The 24,301-nt window shown below is 36.9% G+C and overlaps 1 protein-coding gene across 3 annotated transcripts in view; it reads left to right on the forward strand.

The window, feature by feature from the left end:
* LOC149541067 (Leucine-rich repeat (LRR) family protein) overlaps window positions 1-24,301 on the forward strand; it is a 243,758-nt gene that overhangs the window by 160,137 nt on the left and 59,320 nt on the right. For all 3 annotated transcript variants that reach the window (XM_089802058.1, XM_089802059.1, XM_089802060.1), the window contains exon 17: window positions 24,136-24,260. In XM_089802058.1, the coding sequence (XP_089658184.1) occupies window positions 24,136-24,260 (125 nt within the window). The remainder of the gene's footprint in view (window positions 1-24,135; window positions 24,261-24,301) is intronic.

The raw sequence follows: 24,301 nt of genomic DNA on the forward strand, positions 1-24,301 counted from the left end.
AAAGCTTGCATGCACAAGATTAGTTAAAAAGAGCTAAAATCACAACACAAACTTCTTCTCTCAATAACGTCTCCAAATAAGGTGTGCTCCAATGAATGGCAACCTTCACCACAAAACTTAAAACAAGGATTAGATAACCAAGCTCTGATACCATGTAAGAAATGATAATGTTGAGCAAGGAACGAGAAACAATCCAAGTAAGTTAAGTGTGAAACAATGTTACCATAAGATAAGCAACTCCAAGAGCATACACCAAGATGGTTCAACAATGGAGACAAGGATTTATAAGGGGAAAGCAAAGAAAACCCCTTGTGAGTTATTATGAATGAAGGCAAATGCCTAGAGAAGAGAGAGAGAGAGTGTTGGAGCAAAAGTAGCTCAATACAATAACATCAAGTGCTTAGAGTGGTGTTGTGGTTGTGAAGAAAGAAGGAGGAGCATCTCTTATATAAAGATGAGAGAGGAGTTGCATTTGTAACTCCCATTTCTATGAATGCCACATTCATAATAGGTGTGTGCAAAGTGTCACAATCCTCTTAAGGAGGATAAACTAAATAAAGAAATAAACAAGAGTTGTCCTCACATGTGGAATAAAGGACAAACAATGACATGTCCTCCACATGTGTACAAGTGGACAAACTACATGTAGGGACCCTTGGAATATCCCAATTAAAATATATCCAAGGAAAGATTAACCTTTCTAACAATTGTCATAGATGTCATCAAGGGTTTACTTGGTTTCTCTCAAGATATAATGAACATATAGTAGAGATCAAACTAACTAAGTAGAAGACAACTATAAAGACTAGGACATAATGGCATGAACCATGACACCAATAGAATAGCCAATATATAACATGAAGTAAATAAGGAAGAAACTGCAATATGCAGCAACCAAATCTCCATCTTGCAAGAAAGGAGATAAGTACATGAGGGTATTAGTAAGGATGAGTGTCAGATAGAGCCCCATGGATTGCTAAAACATGCTTTATTCTGTATCTTGCTACAGGAAGGCATTACTCATTTGAAAGTTTCTAAAATGACTAAAGAATACATAATTCTAATTAGAACGATATTTCATCAAGCAATGGACTAGAAGCTTTAATACGTTTTATCTTTTTGTAGTGATAATCACCATTGGAAAAATTATGAAGCTGCAGTTGTTGAGAAGCATCAAGACAACAAGATAAACAAATAAAAATTATCTCCGATCCTTGACATAACATAAGAGCTCTGAGAATATAAGTTGTTAATCACATATCTTATCATTTTGAGAAAGAAGTAGAGACTAATGATGAAACCGAACATGAAAGCCACGAAGATTATTTCAGGTAGAGTGCTCACATCATGCCCATGGAAGAAGATACTGGTCTAAGAACCATCAACGAAGTTCTGTCCCCATGTTTATAAGATTTATAAGATACATAATCATACATTATCAATATAGTCATATCATATATTATGTATGATTATAATGTGATTAAATAATGAATACAATAATATGATACTATAATAAATAAAATGATATTATTGTAGAAATGTATGAATAAAATATTATTCATTTTATAAAACTATATTATAGAACTTATAATATACAAATCATGACCTCCCAATGAACAGTCACGACCAAAGGTTGTGATGGTTAGAGACCACCAAATGCCCATGGAAAATGCCTATATAAGATTAAGGACTGGAGGAAGGAAGAAAAAGAAGAACAGAGCAGTTTGGAATAAAAATCAGAAAACATTAAGGATGGAGATCCAAGGGGGCATATATAATATATAATTTGAGAGAACCATCATAAGTAAATACTTACCCAGCCACATCAGGCACAGGACTTCCAACACAATCACCGTCAGCGGATTCATCAAGTCAAGGTGACAGGCCAAAGATAGAACATGACAAAATGTCTGCTTTGAGAATTACAGCAAAGAATATATGGTAGAAGGGATGGATTGAAGGAGGAATACACCTGGATGGAGTCGGCAACAAGATGTAATATCATTGGATTATGTAAGATTGCACAGATATAATATTATAGAGAAACAATTTGTATGCACAGGATAATGTTCAGCGGTTGGGAATTCATTCAGACTTGGTACAAATATTATTAGATTATTACTAAAACAATTCCATCAATTAAACATTCAAACAGCTCATTGAGACCTAGTCAACAGTGAACATGAAGAATAGAAAGATATAGATGGAAACCTATCTACGCATGATGGAAGGAACAGGAGGGAAGCAGTAACATAGAAGACCATAGTCATACCAGTCAAGCACAGACTACTTTAAGGAGCTAGTCTTCGAACAACATGATACATAGCGGTTATCATAAGGCAGTAGCGATTCATTTGCCGACAGAAGGACACAAACAAATCAAGGCACGTCAAGAGAAGACCAAATGGATTAAATAAACTCATCTGCGGGTTTCCAAGAAGAAAGGATCATCACGGCATAACAAAGACGACAAAACACTCACCAGTATCGTGGACAGAACATGACAGAGAAGAAATGAACTCTTTCCCCAGCAACCACCATGGAGTTGGGCATGTCAAAGAAGATGATCTCCAGCAGCGATAAAAGCCATCAAAAGTAATAAGAGAAATTTATAAAAACAAATATACATCGGTGTGACCTGTTAATGGATACAATGATAAGTTGGTTCAACGCACATCTAATATCTGAAAGGCAGCGTCCAAATGATATCAAACAGTGCACAACCAAACATGCACGATGATTAAATCTCAGAAACCCTGTCATCGAGAAAAATAGTGATGGTATGAAACAGCGGTGTGTGTGTTATGTAACATGAATAGAAAAATGCATACATGGAATCAAGAGTTCCAAGTCAATAGAGACTTGTTTCAGCAGAGTAAGCAATCTTCTAAAGAACCAAGTTGTATATATTAAGACAACGAATAACTAAATATTGTGGAAAGAGTTTCAATGAGTATGTTTGGTAGCAGTGATAAAAATATTCAAGCGATAGAAATACAAACCGGCAGAGATAACAGTGAGCACAGTACTAGAAAATAGTAAATTAAATTTCCCATCATCTCTGCAGCGAGCAAGCAAATAGCATAAAGGGGAGACTCATTTATAAACATTGATTGAAGAGGCTACCAGTCAGCAGCAGAGGGCTTGAACTGTGAATTACATTGCTTATATGATCAAAACAGTGAATCAAAGAAAACTACCAACGGACACCAACATCCGTCTTCGAATAAATATTTTGTTATTCTAAGTTATGCAGTGGCAAGTTGATCGCATGACAAGAGGATAGTTCAAATACAGATTATAATCTACCCTTGATATTAACCTGGAAACATCTCCGTGATGTCAATAAGTTCATTAGTCATTTTGAATCAAGACTTTCCAAACATAATTAACTCGTTTAAGTGTTAAATTAGAAAAATAAAATTACAAGGGACATTACAGAAGTTTTATGGGCAAACAACTGATTGTGTCTTATACATGAAGACTAGAAAACAAGGATATTTGGGTAGTGTGTCATTGGACAGAAATCCATACCCAAGCAGAGTAAAGTTTTACAATTTTCATTTGTGCTCAAGCTCATCACATGCTATGTACAATTACATGACTTGGAACAGGAAGTGTGTGTTGGCGACCCCTCAAAGTATATCAATATCTCATGGGCGGAGTTCTATTCATAATCTTATTTGAGACTGCAAGAGAATAATCCATTGCATCCATCTTTTTAATTTGCGTTGAGGAATGATTGAAGAATAACAGTTATGATTTTCTCTTTGTCTTCTATTGTAAGTTTAAGTTGGGCACTATCCTAACAGGTTAGCAATTACATATGATGAAACATTGAGCAAAGAAATATGCTTAAGGAAAGCATTCACAATATACAAGATGGCTATAATGTTTATTGATTTGCAAAGAGCTCATCGGGACCAATCAAGTCCGAATGTAATTAACATTGGAAACAAAATAATCAAATTCTATATTACCAAAGGGTGCAATTAATTTGAGGTTAAGATATGAGGAGGAATTTATGTGTTGAAAGTGAAGAGGTATTATCAGAAGGACGACTCTTAGATATGAAGGGATATATTAATAATGGAAAAGTCACACCTACTTAGAAGAGGCATGCGCGCATACATACATACATACATACATATATATAGACGACTCTTAGATATGAAGGGATATATTAATAATGGAAAAGTCACACCTACTTAGAAGAGGCATGCACACGCACACACACACACACACACACATACATACATATGGAGCTCATTTTAAAACAAGACATTGAAAGACAAAAGCATTTGATAAGAAAAAGTATTTTACATTCACTTGTAAGGAGGAATAGGGAGGAAAAATATGGCTTTGTAATGCAAAATTCAAATATAATATTGTAATGATAAATAAAAAGCCTTTTGTTTATATTTAAGGTATAGAGAATTCAATTACATTTGGATTCATCCTTTATAATCATTTTAAAATTCTATAAACAATTTAAATGCCAGATAAGTGGACATGGTCGTTTAGTATCTTAAATGTGATCACCATAGATATAGTGAAATATCAAATTGTTTTCGTATTTGTGTCCAGTTTATCCCCCTACCATAGGAGTTAAATGTTCAATCGGGACTAATTTAAGATTGCATATATATTTGATCTATCGCATCTTGATTAATAAATTGTTTATAGTATAAGTACATAGAACTTTATAAATTTATACGTAATAATCCTTGTTGTAGTTGACTCTATTGGCCAAACAAGCAAAGGCACCAGTCCTTTGAATCATTGAAGTATTATTGGATTTATATTTGAAGTCTAAAATCTATATCTTTCTTCTTACAAGCATCAAATCCATTATTGACAAATATTATACAAAACATTCATTGAATTGAAACATTCAACGCTCAACATTATTTTGATTGAGTTTAAGGATTTTGCCAACCAGAGAACTTACAGAGCTTAAATTCGCTATAGAAAACCTTCGGATCAAGTGATCAGGTTTGGAGTGAAGGTTTAGCTGCCTAGGTGTAGCGAAGCCTAAAGTGTAGGGGAATTGAAGTCATTTCCGTTCGTTGGCTAGAACTGATCGAGAAATCTTATCGGATAAGTGACAGGCTCTTGGATTTCCAATATGCGGTTTTGGGAATGAACAAGCCTCATGGCCTTTCCCCTATCAAAAGAAATTGATTAAGAAAAACTGTTAGAATTTGAAGAATTTCATTGTCTCTCACATTAAAATAAAACATGAATTTGAGAATGAAATAGAAAGGCTTTACGTGGGTCTTTGTGAAACATAAATAAGTGATGCTTGCTGAAAAATACAAGACTATTTCTTAGAGGAAATGTTTTTATTAATGATAGATGGTACATTGATGATAAAATACGTAACAAAGAAAAAGCTACAAAGAAATAACTGTAGGTTTGAACAGAAAAAACTGAATCGAAGATTAAAAGCAACATGCAATGGTATTGAAAGGGATACCTATAAAACATGCAATGATGATAGCTAAGACCAATGGCAGTAATATAATGCAGAGATTATTGATAGGGGAGTCACAATGTGCTCGTTTATTACACTAGCCTAAGCTAAACCTAGGTAATACAGTGATAAGCTAAATTAAAATTGCTCTTTAAATTAATTTTTTCCTGCAATCAAAACAGAGAGTAGATATCTGATTTAGAGGGCATGAATCATAACGTTTGGAAACAAATAAATCTAGATTGAAAACGGAAATAGTAACTTTTTCTTTAAGTTGAATTTAAGCGAGTGGAGTTAAATTCAGATTATTAAAATTACAATAAATTTTTTTGAACTGTAATGGAGAGGTTAGAATTGTTTTTAAACCTGCAGATAAACTTTGTGAGTAATACAATTGTTATAAAAACTAAAAGGTCTAAAAATATATTGGATTTATTGATGTTATTGTAGCTATTGTCCGTGCCCTTCAAGTTGACATAGATAATGTAAAGGCTGTGATGATATGATTATTGTATCGACAATTATCATATTAAATTGAAAATATAATTATTATAATTTTTTTTGATTTGTAGAAGGTCAAAGCCAATATATTATATTAATTTTCAAAAGGAATATACAACTCCGGTCAATGTGGGCACTGGCAGGAAAGAATGGAGTAAAGAAAACCTCTGGTCTAACTCGAGACCTGTGCAGTCCTGTGTACATATTACAAATTAAAGTCTTTTTAATCTGAGCTGGACCAATGAAAGTCTTTAGATGACAACCTATAGGAACTGGCTACTAGGGCACGGTAGTCAAAAGTTTAAATAACCTGTTTGGTTCTATACTACTTGGTTTAGAAGTACAAAGTACCTACTACAAGGAAAACCTCAATAATGGCAAATAAGCTAAAATTGCCTAAGTTCACTGGAAACCAGAGGGGAGGATATGGTACAACACTATCATATGTGCAATACTATTTGGTTGGCTAACAAGATGAGTGATTGGGATGAATAAGTAGTACAGTTTCCTGCAACACTATGCAGAGTGGTGATTGTTCTTCAATGTAGATAAGACAAAAGTAAGTGGGATGACTTGAAAAAGTTATTTCTAGAAGAGTTCAGACTACTTAAAGATGATAATGAAATCTCGGTGGAAATCTACAACACAAAGCAAGGGAAGACTGAGAGTGTAAGAGCATATATTTGATGAATTAAGGAGTTGTTAGGCAAAATGGAAAACCAATCGGTAGACGACCTTAAGAATTGTGGGTTCATGGAGGGGATGATATCATCTCTTATGTGAAAAACACAAATTTGTCTTCTCGTATCATACGAGGATGTGTACAATAGAGCCCTTGACATTGAGAGCAAGAGAAAAACCTCTCAAAAGAAAATAATAGATCATCATATGACGATTCCTCGAAGGGAAGCAACAAGGATAAAGAATCATATATAAAGGTGCAATCCCTTTAGAAGGACATGCACTGAATGATGGAGTTTGAAGCAATGAGGGAGAGCATAAGCAAGAACGAAGGTGAGTTATGGTGTACAAACTACAAGAAGGAAGGTCATACTAAGGGAACATGCTTGAAGAAAACATTTTGCTACATTTTCTAGGTGATGGGACATTCCACCAAGGAATGCCCATACAATATGAAAATAAGGTGTCCACAAGTACTCTTCACTTAGGAATAGTTGTCGACGTCCTTAGCATCCAACACTTCTTAGAAAAACAATAACAAATACCAATGCATCATTAGGTGGATACTGTAACAATCGACGCGACGGTAGAGGCAACAATAACAACACCAATGGTTGTAGTCGAATCCAATATGATGCGAAGGATTGCCCCATGATTCAGTGTTGAGCCTACAACCATTGGGGGCACTTTTGTCGTGAGTATTAGAAGGAAGAAACCCCACAACGTTTATGTCTATGTTGTGGTTTGGCTGATTAGGAGGATGACAATTTCTCTAAGCTTGGAGTCGACCTATTGATCATGGAGATGTCGGGTGAAGAATAGTCACTAACAATCACACAGGAACATACCAAGAAGACAGCACACCCAGACTCCCAAATGGAGAAAGAGAGGGTATAGGAAGCAAAGGCAAACATTGAGAAGAGATGATGGCGGAAAGAAGAGAGACTCACAACATGACAGTGATTGATTTCGTATCTATGCGGACTAAGGTATTAGTTAAAATCAAAGACCTTTTGGAGACAATGTCGTAGTTGAGGGTGGCCATACTAAACATTGTACCGATACGTATGCAAATGTTCTAGTCAACCCTTTGGTTGACCTAATGCTACTAGTGGTGAACAATGGCCGATACCCCATAATGGTGGAAATTGGTATCCTTAGAATCATCATTGCCGACACTATTCTCGATGGAGGATTGGGGGTAAATGTGTTGCCAAAGGAAAGATGGAAGAATCTAGTGAAACAGATATAGTGGTTGCCAACCTTCAATCTTGTGGGTGTCGACTAACATGACATCAAGTTGATTGATACTTAGATGATGCAACGGATAACAATTGGTACCCAACACTTCATATTGGACTTCGTGGTGATTCGCTTTAAGAAGAAATGATATGATTCTATTTTGGGGAAAGGGTGGCTCGTCATGGCTGAAGTGAACCACAATTAGAGGTGAAACTCCTTTTCTATAGAGGGCGAAGGGAGAAAATATTTTACTGACCTCAAGATCGGATTGCGAGGGAGGAACTTTCATCTTCTTTTGAGTCAGAGTCAAAAGGAGAGTTGAGTAGAGTAGAGTCTAGATAAAGGAAAGCACAAGATGAAGCCCAATGACGAAGGTATTTTGGAACTTAAAGGATGCTTTGAAGATAACACTGATTCCATGAATGGACTCTTCCTCTGGTAGATGGAAGATTACAACTACTTAGATGATGCAACGGGTAACAATTGGTACCCAACACTTCATACTAGACTTCGTGGTGATTCGCCTGAAGAAGAAATGATATGATTCCATCTTGGGGAGAGGGTGGCTCGTCATGGCTGAAGTGAACCACAATTGGAGGTGAAACTCCTTATCTATAGAGGTTGGAGGAAGAAAATATTTCATTGACCTCAAGATCAGATTGTGAGTGAGGAACTTGCATCTTCTTCTGAGTCAGAGTCAAAAGGAGAGTTGAGTAGACTAGTGTCTAGACAAAGAAAAGCGCAAGATGGAGCCCAATGATGAAGGCATTCTGGAACTTAAAGAATGCTTTGAAGATAACATTGATTCTGGTGGCTTGTCATGGCCGAAGTGAACCACAATTGGAGGTGAAACTCCTTATCCATAGAGGGTGAAGGAAGAAAATATTTCATTGACCTCGAGATCGGATTGTGAGTGAGGAACTTGCATCTTCTTCTAAGTCAGAGTCAAAAGGAGAGTTGAGTAGAGTAGGGTCTAGACAAAGAAAAGCGCAAGATGGAGCCCAATGACGAAGGCGTTCTGGAACTTAAAGGATGCTCTGAAGATAACATTGATTCTATGAATAAACTCTTCCTCTGGTAGATGGAAGATTACAAACTATTTCAATTTATTATGGTGCTAGTTAACGAGGGGTTAGGGAAGGACTTGTTTTTGCTAGAGTAAAGGGAATACAAAGAAGGAGAGGCCCAAATCAATGAGACTCCGATGCAACAATGTGGTAAGGACAAGCCCATAGAGCAGAAAGAGTCCTCACTAAAGATGACAAATTTGGATGACAAAGCAAGCTCCAAAAACATATTAGTAGAGGATGATTAGAATCCTTTACTTAATGCCGCGACATAAAATTTTTTCAGAGTACAAGGATGTGTTCTGGTGGACCTACAAAGACCTGAAGGGAGTGCCTCTTGAGTTATGTATACATGTCATTCCCCTAGTATGTGGAGCCCAATCGATATGAAAGAGATTGTACATGATGAAAATAATATGTTGCCAAGGTGAATGTGGAGATAAAGATGTTAGAGGCGATTATTATCTTTGGATCCAAACAAGCAAATGGGTAGCACCCATTGTAATCTCACTAAAGGAGGCAATCGAAATCCAAAGCCGTCACCATCAAGTACTCCTTACCATTCTTAGATAACATCTTCTTCTAGAGGAAGTTGTAGGACATTAAATGTACTCATTCATGGATGTGTTTTCAGCTAAGTTGCCGGTTTGGGTTTGGTTCCAAGCTCGAAGTTCGAGAATTGGTTCGCAAGTTCGTTAAAATTTTTGGAAAGGGGTTTGGGTTCGTTAGTACAAAAACATGTAAAAATTATAAATAATAAATATATATACATTTTTATGAAGCATGAGTTCAAATTAGAATGTAGCATAGTAGCATAAACACATTTAAACAACAAGATCTTTAAAACACCATAAACATTGTAACTTGTAATGATAGTGATCATACCATCATATAGTAACATAGTTCAATCAACTTCAACATCAAAGATTCAAAACATTTAAAAATCAAGTTCAAGTATCATTGTTTCACGTTCATTGTTTAATTAATGGAACGAAAATCTATTCTTCAATCTTCATCTTCTTCTTCATATTCATCTTCTTCTTTTTCTTCTCCTGTATTACTTGCACTAAGGCCAATGGGATTAGTAGCAGAAGCAACAATGGCATTGACATCAAAGTCATCAAAATCATCAATTTTAAGCCAAGCAATGGAGCATCCAAGTCCGCAATCTCTGCACCTACATCCCACTTCTTTGTCTCCCCTTCTTTGTATTCTTGAGTCTTGTGTGAAAGAAGGTTCAAGTTGTTATGCACAAATACCACGTTCTCTGCTTTGTTGATTACAACCTATTGCGCTTCACCGAGTGGATGAAAGAATTGGTGCCCCAATTTCTTTTTGATGCAGAAGAACTAGCAACCAATGAAGACAACATAGGGTAAGCAATTAAAAAAGAATTAATTGAATCGTCTAAAAAATTTAAAATCGCTTTCTAGTCATGATTCTTTTGAAGATAAAGTGAGCTAATTTGTTTTAAATAAAAGTTACTTGTGATATAACTTTGATTGCAAGGGGCTGCAATGTTTGAAATTTTTGACCATGGATGTACCACCAATCATGAGCATCTTTCTTGAACCGATGATGAAGAACATCGTTACTTAGACCTCTAGCAATGACAAACCCTATGGACTCATTCATGATTACATCTCTCATATCATCATCAAGAACTAGTCTTTTAAATGCTGCCTGATACTCGTCACCGTCAAACACTTTCATATCTCTATATGGTGGCAACCTTCCTAGTAGACTACAATATTGTGAGCTATAGTATTTCGGGGTCAAAGAATAGGCAAGCAAATGTAATGGAGTGGTCATTTTGTTCCATATGTTAAAAATAATTTTTTGCACTTGTTTGAAAAAGGTCTCTTGTAGATCTTGCTCCTTCTCATTTATAACTTGCTTGATCTTCTCAAGCATTGAGTCTATGCTAACATAGACTTCTTGAAAGCAAGGCCTATCCATGTCAGTGTACCTAACCATGCTCATAATGGGCTCGTTGATCTTAAGGAGATATTCCACATGTTCCCACCATGACTTAGCCAATAACCTCTCCTTTATTTTGTTTGCCCTAGTAGTGTTATCTTGCTTCCATACACCCCAATTGTGGCTGATTACCATACCTTGAAGTGCATCTTTCACTTGCACAAGTTGTCCTAAGATGATTATATGTGATGCAAAATGGGTCTCAGCAACCTTTGACATAAAAGAGAGCACAAAACAACTATTAGATAAATATTTTAGAAAAGTATATACATTGCACAAGTAAAATATGAAAAATCAGAAATTGTCAAATATTAAAAATTAAATTACTAACTTGAGTTCAAGTTCATTTACCTTCAATAACTCCAATTTTGAGTGGTTTCTAAAAAGAGATTGAGTCATGTGGTAGTTTTTGACAAACATTTGGATGTCCCCAACCTCTTCATACACTGTTTTGATCCACTCAATTTGGTTCCCAGTCTTTTGTAGCATAAGATTGAGTGAATGGACTGCACAAGGTGTCCAAAAGATATCTTGATATCGTGATTCAACCAACAAACTAGGTGCTCTACAATTCTTTGCGTTGTCCGTTGTGACTTGGATAACGTTTCTTGCACCCACTTGTTCAATGGCCTTCGTTAGGATATCAACAAATGACCCATCTTTTACTTGGCCCTCACAATCTATTGCTTTCAAAAACATTTCTCCTTTAGGGGACACCACAAGGACATTGATCAAGGGACGGTTCCTGGAATCCTTCCACCCATTTGAAACAATTGTCACCCCTGTCTCAACCCATGAGTACCTTATGGGCTTCAATTGATCTTCAATCCGTTGGACCTCTTGATCCAACAAGGTGGTGTACACTTTCTCATACATGGGGCCATAATATGCTATTGGAGATTCACTGGCACTCCTCAACATGTCCTTCCAAAATGGAGAGCGGACAACATTAAAGGACAACCCATTTGCATACATGCATCTTCCCACCTTAATGTCAACAATTTCCCAACCCTTGTTTTCAAAAGCAGTTTCTAGTGGCCCCTTTCTTTTGTGTACAAGGGGGACGGAGTCAGTGCAGTATTTTCAGTGGTACTAAAAAAGGGGTGGTCTTGTACTATAACATTTGAGGGAGGGCTCAATTCCCTTTGCTCTTTTACTTTTACTTTTACTTTTATTGCTATTGAATTCTATTACCCTGCGTCCTTCTCTCTCTTCTGCTGCCTTATGGTGTTCAATATATTTTAACTTAGTTTCATTTGGTATAGGGGCACCTTTCTTGCCAGGGCATTTCTCAACTCCTCTTCTAGTGTAACCACGTAAATGACCTACCACGCGATAGGAGAACTATTTCTTTCTACACCACAACCTTGGCATCTCCAATGAAATGCACCACCTTCTGGAAGGGGTTTTATAATGTCTACATGCTGTAATGTCCCCCTTTTTTGGGACATTATAATTCTTTGTGGCCAGCTCACTTCGCCTAGGCTTCAAGGGCTAAAAGGTTCTGTACAAGGTTCAGTTTGAGATTTGGCCTAGACCTTTCCAGTTCCAGACCCATCGGAGCAGTTTTGGCAGGTTGTCCAGATACTTGCTATTTTTAGTAAGTAAATAGAGCTCAGTATTCTTGATACTGCAGTGTTGATTTGGAAGTGTCTCGCCAAGAGCTTTCCAACGAGCTATTGCACGTGCTTATTTGAGTTCGTTTGATCAGTTATTTTAATGCCTGGTGATTATGTGGGTTTTGACTAAGTGACTATTAAAGTTCATTTAATGTGTCACTTTATTTTTTAAAAAGGTACTATGTCACTTAAGTGACTAAAGGACAAAAAAGGTGTTTTATCCCACATTGCCTACAAGAGCGTGCATCACATTGGGAAAAGTGATAAACGGTACCACAAGCTTCACATGAGAGGATATATGAAGATTATATTATTGAAAGCAAATATTAATTTGGGAGCTGGAAATAGTTGCTAGCTATTTTTTTGAGGACGCAAACCCTTAAAGAAACTTTGAAGGTTGGACGCAAACCTAGCCTTCTTTCAGGTTTTATCTATATTTCCAATCTGACTGTTATTTCTGTGTATAAGAGTGGATTTTCTAGATTGTTGAGTGTTATTGTATTGCTGTTGTAAAATGCAATAACATGGTTTGGCAGATTGTCTGTTAATTCCTGGTGCATATATGTATTTTTGAATATTGGAGGAAATAAATGGATTTTTTTGAGTTTTCTTGTATGGAAATCTGCTGGTTATAAATCTACAAAAGTTTTGGAAATTGTATCAAGTGTTGATTTTTTGTTTGGTTTTAAATCTGCACTTTATATTTCGGTTTGTTTGGAAAATATCCGGAAAGGGATATTACAATGGTATCAGAGCCATAAAATCCTGCCATCCTGTAGGGTTATATCAAGTATCAAGGTGTTTACAGCTCTGAAAAAAGTTTTCATCTAGTGGAGAAGCCAAATATATTTTATTCAGAGACATTAATAAACACATTCAATATAGAGATTACAAAATCTCTACTCAAAGCTTGAAATATTTCAGAAGGGTTTGGTACTGCTCATTCTGATACAGCGGAATTGCCTGAGGAAATCGGGTTCTAATGATCTTTTATCCATAGAAGAAAAAGAATATTTGTTTGGGAAACAGATACTTGGTGTTCAAAATATTTATCTTGCAGGTCCATTGTTTCTGAGAATTATTGCAAAGAAAATTCTATCGGGTGGCCTGTGATATCGATCAATATTGTGATTAAGCATTTTACTGAGCAGATTCGAAGGGTTTTAATGGGTATTTAAAATTGGTGTATTTTTAAAGTTGTGGCATTTGAGTAAGTGTCTGTGTTTAGAGGCGGAGCCAGTTCCTTCAAGAGTCAACTCTTATCCCTCAACAGAACTCATTCTTGGCCGTGGGCAGTGTGTGGCTTCAGACGTCAGGAACTGGAATAACTTGGATGGTTTTCGGCTCTTGTGACCAGACCTTCATCGCGGGACCAGTCCGTTCGTAGCTGCAGGTCGGGGGTCAAGTCGCATTTACTGGCGGAGTTGGGAGTTTGCTAAGGTCGACGTGGGATTGTGCAGGAGGACGTAATAGAAGACATTGACCAGCTTGAGTGTTACCCATTCAAGATTACTGCATACTGCGATCACGTTTGTGGATACTGTTATATGGGCCAGTAGTAAACTCTTCTGCGACTTTGGAAATCATTGACTTCGGCATTGATATCAGGTTTATATTCACGGTAGTGTGAGATGGACGCCAGCGGAAACAGTGTTTGGCAGGAGATTTTGGAGTCGCGGGTTACTGAGGATAACCGCCAGTAGATTCCAGTTGCCAAGAGATAGCAGGGGTTCATGAGTTACTTCCAGCGTGAAGGACGACTTCCCAACTTCTAGCAAGGTATCGACAGTGGAGTGAAGGCAGTCGAGGAAGTCTGGAAGGGTCTTTGAAGATGTGTTACACCCCATTATAAACCCAAACTCACATACCCAACGGCAACCTCTTTGAGGAGATTTGGGAGGAGAACTCGAGTAGTGAGAGCATTAATCTTCAGTTATATTTGCCTGAAATAGTTGCTGTACTTTGTAATGGAATGCTATCATCATCATGGACAAACAAAAAAAAGTCTGCAAAAGCAATGATAAAACTGGCAGAAGTTCTACGTGAAACATTGGCACCCTTGTTCAAGACTTGTTGAATTTCCTTGTGAAAGAAATTCCTGGATGTATATGGGAGGGGAAGGAGGTTGTTTTGGATGCAACTGCTGCTATTTGTAAAGCATGCCATAATGCAATATCTCCAAATGACTCCATTGGTTCAGATGCCATTGTCACTGCTGTATCTTCTGTATGCACCAAGAAAAATAATTTGTATTGTGATGTAGCATTTATTTGCTTAGAAAAGATAATTTAGGTTTGACGGGAATATATGTCAGTTTGTAGCTTCCTACGAATTACTGAGTTTCTCATTTGAGTAGTGTTGTGAGTTTATTATTAAAATTGCATTACATTTGATGTAATTAAATTTATTATTATTTATCTTTAAGTTGATAATATATAAATCAACTAATAAATAATGATAAATTTTAAATGCAATTTAATAATAATGTCATTTTTTAGTCTTGCATTTTTTTACTTTTTAATTGCATAATATCAAATTGTAATTATTATTAAATAATTGATATTCTTCAAATCAATTATTTAATAATAATTTTCATGCAGTTAAAAGTATTTAAAAGTCAAAAGTCAAGACGAGTTTAAGAAGAGGTTGGTATTGTCAAAATGCCAAAATTCAAGGGGGCAACTGCAGTTGAGTTTAGAGGCACAGTTCAGACGGAAGGTTTCAGAGTTGCATTATGGAGTAATTATGGGCAGTTTGGGGAGTTTTTCTTGGTTTTTCAGAGGTGCTTAATAATGAGTTAACTCATTATTTCGACCTAGCTTGTCTGCTTTGAGGCAGTTGTATTGTTTATTTATACTCTTAATTTTTGAGGAAGGGTTCAGATTTTGAGGGAGGACGCTTATGTGATTTGATCCTGAAGTGTAATTTTTTATGATTCTGATCCATTATGCAGATGTACTGTTTTGAGGACCTTTGATGAAAATAAAGTTTTCATTGGAACCAGTTTTGGAGTTGACAGATTTAGTTGTGTGCGTTAAGGTGATTGATGTTATTCAAATTGTCTTTTAATTATAGGCCTTTCTGAATGATGTCTTATCTTGTACCTTCTTTATAAATAGCTGTTCATAGGTTTTGAGTTGTGTTTAAATTATTGATGTATTCGATTGTGATCAAATTCCTTTCGTATATTTTCAAGTTCATAGACCTTCTCTTAAATTATTGATGTGAATTAGCAGATTTTCAAATAAGGTTTCTTGTGAATGTCTTGTCAAATCTTTCATTGTGTCTCAAGTATAGCAGTAATCTGTGTTATCAATTTTGGTGTATCACCTTACTTCTTTAAGTTTTCCGTGTTTTAGGTCATCTTTTTACCCTTTTCCATCTGAAAGTTTTCACATTTCCATTAGTATAAGTAAGGTATAAGATATATTATACAGGAACCGGCCTAAGATCCGGAGGTTCAGCCAAGTTATAAGTTACCCACAACTTTTGGCTGATCCCATGTTTCTCCAAAATCGCTGCAAGTTTTAGGACTTAAAGCAAATTTTCAGGGTGCAGATTTTGGAGATAACAGTTACTAGTATCTTACTTTTGGCGGATTATGTAGTGTTGCTACACAGTCGCATGATTATGCTCTGTGTGTTTCAGCCTTTTGACACATCAGAGCTCCAGAGATTTGGATTACTCCATTTCCACCAGGGCTATATAGGGGTGGAGTCAGTTTGGCCGGATCTATCATTAACATCGGGACAGATATTACAGGAATGGTACAATAGTACAATGGTACAGATGTTATAGGAATTGGTTAGTGGGTTTTCAGACAGCGCTCGAGTTCTCGCTTGGGATCCAGGTGGAGCATCCTTATGTATTACTCTTTATCGGGGAGCTCGTTGGAGAGTTTGGTTGCTATCATTTTGGGGTGGATATTGGTATATTGCTGAGCTCCCATCTTCATTTGACAGTAGAGACTCGCAGGCTCACTCATGGAGTGAGACATTCATTCTGAATGAGGATATTGGTACACAGGGCAGCAGCAGATGGCAGTTGGTGACCCTTAATGGTGAGCCTTGGGATCGTGGCATTCAGTTATTTGGCACATTGATTCTTCTTGTACTGTTTCACCAGTCTGGATTTGGGATGATGCATGCTGGGGTACATTGACTGAGGAGTAGAACCTCATTCTCGAGGCGAGTATGGGATTCTGGCATCTGATTTCTGCAGGTATGAGCGGATTGCTTGGGGGCAAGCAATCTTTGAGAAGGGAGGCTTTGTAATGTCCCCTTTTTTTGGGACATTATAATTCTTTGTGGCCAGCTCACTTCGCCTAGGCTTCAGGGGCTAAAAAGTTTTGTACGGGATTCAGTTCGAGATTTGGCCTAGACCTTTCCAGTTCTAGACCCATCGGAGCAATTTTGGCAAGTTGTCCAGATACTTACTATTTTTAGTAAGTAAACAGAGCTCAGTATTCTTAATATCCCAGTATTGATTTGGAAGCATCTCGCCAAGAGCTTTCCAATGAGCTATTGCACGTGCTTATCCAAGTTCGTTTGATCAGTTATTTTAATGCCTGATGATTATGTGGGTTTTGACTAAGTGACTATTAAAGTTCATTTAATGTGTCACTTTATTTTTTAAAAAGGTACTATGTCACTTAAGTGACTAAAGGACAAAAAAGGTGTTTTATCCCAAATTGCCTACAAGAGCATGCATCACATTGGAAAAAGTGATAAAAGGTACCACAAGCTTCACATGAGAGGATATATGAAGATTATATTATTGAAAACAAATATTAATCTGGGAGCTGGAAACAGTTGCTGGTTATTTCTTTGAGGAGGCAAACCCTTAAAGAAACTTTGAAGGTTGGACGCAAACTTAGCCTTCTTTCAGGTTTTATCTATATTTCCAATCTGACTGTTATTTCTGTGTATCAGATTGGATTTTCTAGATTGTTGAGTGTTATTGTATTGCTGTTGTAAAATGCAATAACATGGTTTGGCAGATTGTTTGATAATTCCTGGTGCATACATGTATTTCTGAATATTGGAGGAAATAAATGGATTTTTCTGAGTTTTCTTGTATGAAAATCTGCTGGTTATAAATGTACTAAAGTTCTGGAAATTGTATCAAGTATTGATTTTCTGTTCGGTTTTAAATCTGCAGTTTATATTTCAGTTTGTTTGGAAAATATCCGGAAAGGGATATTACACATGCTTCCATAGAGGAGAATCAGAGTTGGGTTCCATTCTTTGTTCGGTATTGCGTATTGATGAAGAGGTAGATGCCATTCCTTTCCCTATGGCAAGAAATTAGATGCATGTTCATAATTTATATGCAAGAAAATGACAAGTTCTGCAAAAATTGAAAAGAACATATGAAGATTGAAAGAGAAATGGAAAAATGAAAAAAAAAAAACAAAAACAATAGCAAATGGAATAAGATCCTACCTTTTCCAGCCATTGCAAGCTTGCAAAAGTGTATGAATGATGCATAAACACCTGAAGAACACCAACAAATCAATCTTCAAACTCCTTGCACAATTGGATGCTTGCTCAAAAACTTATGTGCTCTTCCTTAAGACAAAATAATTTTTTTGGAAACATAAAATGACAATGAGAGGCCACCAAAAGCAATTCATGACAACTTTTAGGGTTGTGGATGCCAAAAAACATTTAATTTTTGCCCAAAAAAACACTTTCCAGCCGTCTGCGGGGCCAGTTCGCTGCGGGTTCGAACTTTTGGTGTTGGTTCGCTTGGTTTCGATGTAATTGAATCCGAAGGCCAAAACAACACCTTGGTCGAACAAAGTCTGAACCAGACCAGAACTGCGAATCGGTTTGAACTATTTTGGGTGCGGGGTGAGGGGGGAGGTACCAATGCAACTTAGGTTTTCAGGTAATCTCCATCACCAAGGAAGGTAAGTTAAAGACTATGTTTGTGGTAGACCTCAACAACTGGTCCATTTATTATGGGCCTATCACACCACCCCCAAGGCAACGATTGGTCAGACACCCTTCTAGTTAATGTACAGGAAGCTATCATGCCAACATAATTTATGGTGCCAAGCCTTTAAATAACCATTGAAAATAGACTAGGCGAAATGGGGAATTTGAGGGAGTGATTGTACACCCTCAACAAGTTCGATGAACAACGGATGATGGCACGTTGGATGGCGGAGGTAGCCTAATATTGATGGAAGCTTTTGCATGATAAGCATCCAAGGAATATGAGATTTACCTTGCGACAATTGGTTTTGAAATATAATGATTGAAATGAGAAGAAACTAGGAAAGTTTAATGTGAGATGGCTAGATCCTTATAAAGTGCATGAAGTTGGGGAGAACAGAGCAATAATGTTGTGGACACTAGATGGGCAGGAGGTTCCACACGTTGTAAACGAGTCGAAGTTGAAGCCGTACCGTGAAAGACGAAGGACTGACCTAGCTCTATTGAAAATGCCCAATTAGAGGTAAATTATAGAAAATAAAAACTAGGAAAGTTTAATGTGAGATGGCTAGATCCTTATAAAGTGCATGAAGTTGGGGAGAACAGAGCAATAATGTTGTGGACACTAGATGGGCAGGAGGTTCCACATGTTGTAAACGAGTTGAAGTTGAAGCCGTACCGTGAAAGACGAAGGACTGACCTAGCTCTATTGAAAATGCCCAATTAGAGGTAAATTATAGAAAATAAAAACTAAAATAAACAATATAAAAAGTGAACTCACCATTATATGATTTTTACACTATTTAGGTGACTATAGTCACCGTACATCGATCGAAACCATATGGGAGTTAATAAAAAAAAGCATAATACTAAATGATCATAGAAAAAAACAATGTTTAAATAACATATGTAATAGAGGAGTTGTGAAGAGACAAATGTTGTACAACAATTAACAAAGGAGAAACTGAGTAAAGGAAACAATGAACTAAAAGTAGCGAATGAAGGGAAAATAAGAAAAAGTATGTGGCCATAAGAATGGAAGATCCATAATATGGCCACCAACATCGATAAATCAGCTATAGACTTGCGGATATAGACTGTATGGCCGCAAAAGAATACAATGTAGTGTGAGGGGAAGGATATTGTCCTAAGCTATAAAAATTGTATGGTGTTGAGGAAAGATTGCAAAACTATAAGCTGCGCATATAGCCGAAATCATTATGGAGGAGTGTTAACTGTAGTTGGAGGGAACAAACTTTTTTGTTAGAAGGTCCATATGGAATGAAAGAGTAAAAACAACAAAACACCAAGAACGAAAACACACAAGCAACAAGAAACATGCTGTACAGAAAGGAAGGAAGATTGTATGGAGGGATTCATTGTCAAGGGAAAATTGTAAGGAACTAAGCTATGCTAGTAGTAGAGGCTGCATAATGATGTAAAAAGTTGCAGGATGAACAAAGTCCTTAATCGCATGTTGAAAGCAAGACGAGGTACCACATGAGAAGAATTGTGGTGGAGGGCTGAAGAGAAAATTGTGGCCGAAGGCAGAAAGACTGTAGGGCATAAAGCTAGCAAGAAAACTTGTGGACGACATAGTATAGGTAGTCATATACCTTGATGTCATTTGCTTACATAAAAGCAGTGAAGGATCGAGTCAAACTATACACAAGGAGGCCAAAACCATAAGATGACCTAACTAAAATTTATTATCTCATGCTTCATTCCCAAAATCACAAAAAAGTAGATAGTTGATGGATACAAGAACAAGAAAGACAAATTGGAGAAATTAGTTAGTTGATGGATATAAGAACAAGAAAGGCAAATTGGAGAAATTAGTTATGCAATTACTTGCAACTATGGCTTCACCTTCTATGAACAAAGGGACTACCATATAACCTTTCGGAGCATGAGTTGGAGGATGAATGGACAACGAAAAAGATGGGAAAGAAGATAAGGCCAATATTCCAAGGGTGGCATTGAGCGGCCTCTGGTAAGGAGTATTGCCACATATGTTGGGTTTGTACCAACTCTTCTTTTCGGAGGGAATCTATTGATTTAGCCTATCTCATCTAGGGTAGTAGGATTTGGTGAGACATGAGGTTTGTCATCTTGACACCCCTGCATAACATGATAATGGAGCTTGTTGAGATGGAGGTGGTAGAGGTGGCAGAGATAGAGATAGTGGAGTCAAGGACAACAATGGAAATGAAGGTGGTAGCCGTGGTGTAGCTAGCTAATAGGGATGTGCTGAGGGATGGTGTGGTTGAGATGCTTGTTTGTACCCTACGGAGTCTAAGATGACTATGATGCCGAGCTCAACTAGTTTAGCTCCCTTGGCACCTATTAGGTGAACATGTTCACCATAGCAGTAGGTACTACCTCTTGGCAAGATTGTGAACTCCAAGGCTGGACACTCACATGTGAGGGAACTAGAGCTAGAGATGGATCCTCTTGTAGATGGTTGTGAGGAGGGATGTGTGGGTAGAGTTGAGACGCCCCTTCATCAGATATCTAAGCCTTACAAGCAAATTCATGGAGAGTCTAGAGACTCGTATCTCGACCAGTACTTGACAGACGTGGTGGCAAGCGCCAGGAGGATAGTGGCTTCAAGTCTGTTACAATCCATGAGGGGGTAGAGTAGCAGGTCGAGAAACTATTGACATTTGTTAGCAGGGATTATATCTAGAAGTTTTCCGGATGGTTTGAGTCTTAGAGATTGTCTACCATTGAGAATCTTGAGATGTTTGAGGGTTGAGGCCTTTCTGAGTGTATGGGAGAGTCACATACATGCCTTATTGTAGAGGGTCGAGCAGGTTTTCCATGAAGGGTATAATGAGTGGAGGACATAGTATGTTCCCTAAAGGGTTGAAGTCCAATGATTGACAATATTTAAAGCTTGAGAGGAGTTGGCTATGCGAGGCTAGGTGATGAGGAGAAACTAGCCCAACACAGGGATGAGTTGGCCATAAAAGGATCACTTGGCTGAGAGGGGGGCATGGTTGGCTCTGGAGTGGATTAAGTGAGTGATGTTGGAGACATGCCTTGCTAGTGCTATTGAGTCGATGGATAAGAAAGATGAGATTTTGGAAGCAAACTACATGGTGAAGTTAGTGCAAGAGCAACAAATGGTTGCAAAGAGAAACTTGAAGTTCACGATTGAGTAGTTGTATAGGCTAAGAGAGAAGCTGGCAACTTGCCTACCACGACCTTCCTCATCAGAGATGCTTCGCCAACCCCCTTCTTGATTTGGTTCTTTGTATAATTGGTTTTGTTTTTGTCCCCATTTCATTGTATGTTATTGGGAGGTGACTTTCTTTTTGGGGGGTATGATGTTTTCTAGTAATTATGGATCATTAGTACTTGGTAGTTGTCAAAGGGTGGGAAGTTGGGAATAGTTGCGATAGTTGGTGCTCGCGTCCATTCCACATTTATATATGTCATGTACTAGCATCCGATGAGCACTATGGTCGTTGGCATTGTTGTTTTGTTGTTAAGTATTTTGTTGTCATACATTGTAAAGCATCTAATGGAATTAATGAAGAAGCAATCGTGAGTTCTCCGATGTATTGTGTTCTCTTACATTTTTAATTATTCTTGTATGCATTAAACTAGTTATCCTACAAGGCAAGCAATAATGAATAGTAAATGTGCCAATCTGAATCAAACAAACAACAATCTTGAACATCCTTGACCACTGGAGTGGGAAAATTACCTTTGACTCGACCACTAAGACCCTCTAACCAATTTAGCCTACAAGGGCCACTGATGGGCTAATCTGAACCACCAACCATAGTTTGCTAAAATTGGTTTGTAACTTTTTCTGCTTCCCGTTCCTAAATTGACCAAGTAGGTTCACATTCACTTTTCACATAACTTAAATGCATTAGCTTTTGATGCTCATGTTGACTTAGGAAAGCTTCAAATGAACTTTCTCATCATAATATTCATTTAATGCACTCATAAAGTATATTATAAATTAATAAATACTTTATCATTAAGAAAATGACTATTAATGATAATTTATATCGATGTGCTCAATAAAATCATTCCACTTAGCTAACTGACGAATGAGGCCAGTGCTGTTTGGACCATGTGTCTACATGCCCTGCCAGATATAGTAACTCCTCAACATTGACTTACTATAAATAGTAAGTCTTTGAATAATTGTACTAATCAATGGTGCCAAATCTCAACACAATCACCATCTTGTTCTGTCACCTTGCTAAAGATAGAAATCCTAACCTTCTTGAAATAGACACTTGCTATAAATAGCGAGTAGGCTAAACTGAGCCAAACAAAGAGCGATCTTGAGCTCTCATGTCAACTAAGACCCCCTAACCATCTGACTTAGCCTACAATGACCATTTCTAGGCTAATCCAAGCCACCAACCATGGTGAGCTAAAATGGGGACATTACAGTCACATTACAATAGGGATTCTGATGGTATATTCCAAACTAAATAGGATCAAGGAAGACTAATATTTTAATAAGAAGAAAGGATGAGAGAGGGAAATTTCTTTTAAAGATGGATAGATAGAACCCTTTAAAAATCTGTAAGTCAACACCTAGAGATGAGGAGTAAAAAATAAATGTAACAATATAAATGCATATATAGATAAATAAATATGCAAGAATATAAACATATATCTATGTGTGTGTGTATGCAAGACAATATTTGGACGAAGATATAAAAATCAGAAACTAATTGTTAATCTCAAGAAAAAGAATGACAACTGTATAATCAAGTTGACACAGAAAATTGAATGAATATAAGCACATCCAATCTTTAAAGAGAGAAAGAGGTAAGGACGACTCTGGAAATTATAAAAGACAGAAAATAATATAGCAAAGAATGAGAGAGCAATTGCATGTGCGCACATACACACAAAAAAAAAGGATCTACAAGCATACATGCACAAAAAATGCAAGAGACAACAAGGCCCTTTCTAAAATAAAAGAAAGAATTCATGCAAGAGGAAAGAACCTAAGATTTATAACTATAAGAAAATGCACAAGAGAGAAAACACTCAATTACACAAGTAAGATGTTATTGAAGTTTTCTTCACCCTTATAATTTCTTGGTTCTTGCATCAACCTCTTTATCTTCCTCTATTTAGCTAATAGCTCTGCTACTGTTCATCACAATTCTACTCTCTTGCTATATATGTTGTGATAGTGGATCATGGAGTGTGATTTGAAATGTTAATGGAAGAACACAAATATGGTCAAGCCTTGAAATGCCATACTAAAACTTTGCTCCAATCAAACAATCAATCATCCATTTTGAGTATTAGAAATCTGTACTTAATTGTGATCTTAGTCATGGCTTTGAAGTCACTATACTTTTTACATTCTTTCGATTTCTTTGGTGCTAGTGTGGGTGGTACAACATGGGCCTAAAATCTACTTGATCAATCATTATATACCTAGAGAAGGGCAATGGGAGGCCAGTTCATGGAATTTGACTATTATGATTTAATTCATAGTGCGGACCTATTCCTTTTAACTAATGAATTTTTGCACTCGAAGAGATATAACAAGGTGAACTGATAATGTTTCCTTTGACATTTGTCCTGTTGAAGTTGATAATTTCTGAATATTTTGTGTGTTTTGGTAATGACAGTTCCCACAAGGTGCCTTTGTAGCATTATCAAAACTGAAGATTCTAGATTTGAGTGGAATTTCTGGACCATTGCCAGAACCTCCTTCTCTATCTGATATGCCAGAATTGCAAGAGTTATATTTGAGGTCTGAATTGGTCTTATTCGAGTTCATATTCAGTATTCTTG

The sequence above is a fragment of the Cupressus sempervirens genome, chromosome 9 (genome assembly GCF_028749045.1).
Source record: "Cupressus sempervirens isolate cs-2001-9-10 chromosome 9, ASM2874904v1, whole genome shotgun sequence".
Taxonomy (NCBI): domain Eukaryota; kingdom Viridiplantae; phylum Streptophyta; class Pinopsida; order Cupressales; family Cupressaceae; genus Cupressus; species Cupressus sempervirens.